General features: G+C 26.3%; 1 protein-coding gene across 1 annotated transcript in view; it reads right to left on the bottom strand.

Annotated features, from left to right (window-relative positions):
- LOC107436465 (BCL11 transcription factor A) overlaps positions 1-5,654 on the bottom strand; it is a 91,004-nt gene extending 85,350 nt beyond the window's left edge. Inside the window, exon 1 of the mRNA XM_043044487.3 lies at positions 5,204-5,654. Coding sequence (XP_042900421.1) covers positions 5,204-5,252 — 49 coding nt within the window. The 5' untranslated portion in view covers positions 5,253-5,654. The remainder of the gene's footprint in view (positions 1-5,203) is intronic.
- Positions 5,655-6,000: the final 346 nt, after the last annotated feature.

Raw genomic sequence — 6,000 nt, forward strand, 5'->3', positions numbered from 1 at the left:
AAAATCTTTGTTCTAAAACACATTCAACTTGAATACAAGAAAATATATAATTTAATTCCAACTAAAACTAATTAATTTTTATCTAAGAGTCCAGTTATCATTATATCAAATATACCACATCAATTCAGTTACTTCCTTCCCTCCCCCCATTCTTTTAACGGTCGAGTGTGGTTGTATCAGAACATATGATTGGAAAGATTACATCCAAGTTGACATTGCATTTAACGGGTTATGACCAAATCAGTTATGACAAACTGACTTATGAGGCGTAGTTAGCCTTTTTTATCTTTAATGTCAGGCACGTGCTTGCAAAATAATGTCCATTGTTTTCACAAATTTCAACACTGAGAGAGAGAGAGAGCCATCGGGACAATACTCCATCTTTATCAGGAAGATGGAGTCAGTAATTTTCTATTTTTCTTCCTCTTTTATTTGGCATTCCTATTCTTATGTTCTGTTTCGGATGGCCACTAACCTTTGGATTGGTGTTATCAGCAGCGGTAGCTTCTTATCACAATATATTGAATTTTAAAAAAAATAATAAGCTGTGGACTTTCACACGTCCGGATATTTTTTTTTTCCTTCTTTACTTTTTTGTACGGATCAAAAAAATAATGTTTTTGAAATGAACATGGTAAAAATTTTAATGCAAATTGGTGAATGGTTTAAAATGATGCTTCATTTCGTGAGTAATTGTGTAATTTACACTTAATTTTCCAAGTAATATAGACCAGTTTTTAAAAGTCCATAACCCTAATAATTCTGAACACGAGGCTTTAAAAAAGTAGAACTATATGTGTCTAACCAAATATAGTAAAATATTTAGTTACAGATTTAAAGTCTTTCATTTTTATATGTTTATTTTAACTACACTTATTTGACTATTATAAATAATTTTTAAAAAAAAAAAAAAACAGGTTTTTACTAGTTGATTTCTGAAAATTAATTTTGTTTACTCAAAATTGACAAAGAAAATAATAATTAAGTATATAGAGATAACTAGTATCATTCCATACATAAATATGTTTAAATGAGTGAGAACTAGAGAAGAGCTAACTAAGTTAAGTAATTTTTGAAACTTGAAGATTCGAAAATTTTTAAAAAAAATATTCACTTCTGTGATGCTACAATTAAAAAAAAAAAAAAAAAAAAAAAAAATAGATACTTCAACATAAAAATTTGTATTTGTAAAAAGGTTCATTTAAACAATGCAGTGATTTCGATACATTTAAAAATAGAATCTTTCAAAATAATTAACAATTTATCTTTAAAAACTGATAAATAATATGATGTTCGATCAAGTTTATTGCGAAACTTGTATGCTCATTTATCAAGGCACTCTTAGTTGTAATATTAAATAAAATAAATTAATCCAATTAAATTATTTTTTAAACTTTTTGTATAAGCTTTCATTTAAATCCATTTAAAAAAATGTATTCGTTATCTACTTTCTGAAAAATTAGACCAACAAAAAATATTTTAGTTAAACGAAAAAATATATAGAAGCATACAAAGTAATTACTTAAAGAATTAAAACTGACAGTTATTATCAAACCAAAAACAACAGATTTGGTTTTGAGCAGAACTTTGCGTTGTGCGAAATTCCCACAGTCAGTCATGTTTAAAATCTGAACAGGTCTAATCACACAGATTCATCAACTTATCGAAATGCTGCTACTTGAAGACAGGAAATATCGCGATATTTCCAAACCTCAAGCACACAAATCAAGGGGTTGGCATATCCCTAAAGGAAAACTAACTTCAACTCATACTCTAAGAGCATTTTCATGTAAATTTTCCCCTCCTTTCAGACAAGTCACAGCTTAATCCCTACCTGTTTTGAATATCTGCACTCAGCGTAATTTTGATTCCTCAAGTCCCCTTCCCTAACTTTTCCCTACGTGACATGGCTGTTGCCAGCAGGTTTTGAGAAAAGATGAGGAACATCAACGTCACGCCATCCCCCCTCTTATTAATTGCGCTTAGTTTGCAACTAGAAATTTAATTTCGAGCGAGAGCTTTGAAAGGCTTTATTTACTTTAATGAATAGAATACTGTCTTCAAGTTCTCAGAGAAGATTTTATTAAATGTGAACTCCTGGATTCATCAAGTTGTTCCTCTCTCTGAATCGTAAAAGCATATGAATATCGCAGTTTTATGCACCAATTATTACTGCAACGATATTGAGTGACAAATTAAAACTAATTTTGGTTTTTATATCAGAAAGCGTTTTCATTTCAGTTGAGAATTCTTATTATCCTTGGATGATGTTTTATTGATTTTTTGCCTTCAATATTTTTCTAATTAAAAACTTAATATAGCTTCTTTAATACTTTCGAAATTGATGAAATTTACAAACTTCACGGTAATTAAATCAAAAACTAGAGAACTTCTGAAATATTCTTTTTATAAATGAACAAAACTTAAGAAAATAATTTATTAACTAAATATTTATAATAAATCAGTTGTAGACATTAAGAAAAATCTAGCTATGGTCTTACGGAATAGTAATTAAAAGATTTCAATATTTCCACTGTTCCCTTCACTAACTCATATTGTATTTTTGACAACAAAAAAAAATAGTGAATTTATAAAAGAAAAGGCTTAATACATTATTTAATTTTTTGTAAACTAATATAAACAAAAAACAAATTAAGCTTTGTATAAATTAACAAGATTTTATCCTTATATTTTAATATACAAGTTTAGTGTAACAGGCTAAAAGTAAAAATAAAGTCTTTAAAATGAAATTACATTAAAATATACAGACATAGCGTGATATACAAAATTATGATGTAAAAACGAAATCGTAAGAATTTGTAACAGAAACGCAGACCAAATCATCAAACCAATAAATAAATAAAAACGAAAAATCCATCGCTGGACTGACAGTGATTGGTTGCTTTTCCGCAGGGCCATTAATTAATATTTTATGGTGGTCCAAGTTAGGGGTCTCAGACCAATTGACCAACTTATTCTTGAGACCTATTAATTATTCAAAAATTTTTGAAATAATATTTAATAAAAATAAAATAAAATTGAAGATTTTATTTTATGAAATTACATGAAAATTTTGAAAACAGAGCCCTTCAAGTAGTAGGTTTCTTCATTCCCCAACAATAAGTAATTTTTTAAAATTTTTTAAAAGAATGAAATGGCATTGTTTTCAAAAATTCCCACCCTTTAAATAAATAACTAATATAAACCTCCTTACTATAGATTTTCCATGTACAAAAAACTGCCAAATTTGCAAGCATAAAATACTACATTAGTTTTTCTTCACAAAAAAAAAAAAAAAAAAAAAAAAAAATTTACAATCTTACAGTATTTTTAACATCTTAGCAAAACAGTAAAAATATAGTACAATTGCATCAGAAAAGATATTAAAATAAAAATAAAAATTTTAATTTGTTTATTTCATTGTTCTTTTAATATCGTTTTCAGAAGGGAGTAAAAAATGAAACATTTGAAAGGTGAATGTGAACTATCAATTTATTGACATCCTTTTAAGATCAAGCGAAATCGCTAGGTATTATTTATTTATTATTTTTTTGTGAACATTTTTAAGTACATTAATAAAATAATTGATCCCAACATTTTTTTTGTTAAGAATAAGCATTAAATAAGCAAAACAATTTTCAAATCTCCATGAATAATTATTCTTTTTACTTGAGGTTATTATTAACAATTGATAAAAAAAACTTTATAATCAAAATTATTTAAAAAAATATAAAATAAATAATTTATTAACACCAAATTCATATTAGTTATTTAATCTATTTTTAAATTTTTAAATTAAAAAAAAAACTAACATAAACATCATAACTGAAATAAGTATGTATATTAAAATACTAAATAGTAAAAAAAAATGAAATTTAAACTAGTGTTTTTTAAATACCTTGAAGATCATATTTTTTTGTAAAGATGTATGCATTTGAAAACAAAAGTAAAGCTAAATAAAAGTTATTGTGCAATTCATTTTGAGTAGTCTGCTTAGTGTTTGTTCAAAGTATTAATTATTTATAACCCCAAGCATAAAATGCAAATAAGCACAACTTTGACTTATAAAGAATTAATGAAATGAATTTTTATTTGGTATTATTTTCGATATTTTTTGAAACGTAAACAATTTTAATTCCAATGGAATGATGCACACTATTTTTATTGCACTAAAAGGTCCTAAATAAATAAATAAATTATTAACTATTTAATGCTCGTAAATACTAATTCAATAACATGAAAACGATAGTACATAAATTTTCTTAATTAAAGGACAAGACAATTTACATAATTATTTATTGACATCAATGATTATACATAGTGAGGAGTTTTTTTAATTTAATTTAATTAAATTTTTTAGGTGTTTCGGTAAATATTTGAGTAATCTCATGAAGTATTTTAAAAAATTTAAAAATATACACTAAAACTCTACGAAAATTAAAATATTCATAATTTCAAATATTTAACACTGATTGCAATACATTTCTCATGCATTTTTTTCTTTAGTTAATAAACATATGGCTACAACAAAAATGTTTGTTTTTTATGTATAAAAATTTTAGACGGAGTATAGAATCTTAACTACTGATGTTTTTAAATAAAGAAGAAAATTTTTGATTAGTAAAAAATAATTTAATGCAGTTTAGAAAAAATAAACAGTAGTTCTAAATACAAATTTTTTGTTTTAAAGACTTTTTTTGTCGAAAAAAAACAATATTAAAGTAATGCAATTTCTTTATAAATGCATCGACAAAATAAATATAAACATGAAATCATTTTCTAATTTAATTAAATTAGAACAAAGTTTTTTTGAATTAAAATTATATTAAAATTTTCGGTTTCCATTTAAATGTAAACAAAGCATCGAACAATAAACATATAAAAGTCAAAGCATATAAAATAATTCATTATTCTTAAATCCTGTAAAAAAAATAATTAAAAATTTTTTTTTTAAAAATATTAAAAAAAAAAAACATAAGATCAATTTCAAAACAATAAAAAAATTATAAGTAAAAGTTAAAATAAATTGTTTTTTTACGAACCAAACGAATTAAATTTATTTATATGATGATGTAAACAAAGTAAATATTCCAAGTTGCTTTTTATAAAATAGCATACACATAAGAAATAAAAAGATTTGATTCTTTTTAGAGTCATTCTTTACTTAATTATTTAATTTTAAAAAAAAGATCAAAAGAATTACCTATCAGGTTTTTCCTGGGTTGCGGTTTCTCCTGCTTCCTGCGTGACATCGCATCCACTTTTGTTTACAACTTTTCCTTCCGTTATTTATCACATTAGTTATAATAACCTAATTTATTCACAATCCAAACATGCCAGTTCATTCTTTAGCCGGACACATAAAGACACACAAACATGGCATCGCAAGGCGGCATGCTGGGTAAGTAAATTTATCGTCTGCACCTGTTTTCTTCTCTTAACAATGCCACAATTAAAAACAGAAAAGTTCATTAAAAAAATTATTCGATGAAAACAAATAAATGGTTCATCACTTTGATAAACTATGCTTTACTTGAGGTAGTTGAGTTACAGATGGGGGGATATCCCCAAAATTCTTTTGTTAAACAATTTAATGGGCGTCTTTGCCGCTTTCGTGAATATTCCTTCTCCCGCGGCGACCGCAGGCCGTCTGTGTGTTGATAATAATCCTTCTCTCTAAACTCCGCTCACTTACTTACGGTGGGACTTGCACTGTGACGTCATGCGCGGGGAGGAGGAAATCTCCATGGGGGTATTTAGGAAGCTCTCCTTACATCTTTGTACGGTTTGGGATGTGTGGGAGGTGAAGACCGAATTTGATCAAAATTTGTACATCCGGTCTGAGGCATGGTCTATTTCGTGTCCATCCTGCGGTCTGCTAAAAAGAATAATTGTGTTTAGAAGAAAATGATTATGGACCTGTATATTATTAAAAAAATAATATAAGCATTGAAAAAATAAAATAAAAATTTGAGAAAAAAAAATACTCTCTTGTTTATG

The sequence above is a fragment of the Parasteatoda tepidariorum genome, chromosome 6 (assembly GCF_982258835.1).
Source record: "Parasteatoda tepidariorum strain Cologne lab strain chromosome 6, Ptep-v5.0, whole genome shotgun sequence".
Classification (NCBI taxonomy): Eukaryota; Metazoa; Arthropoda; class Arachnida; order Araneae; family Theridiidae; genus Parasteatoda; species Parasteatoda tepidariorum.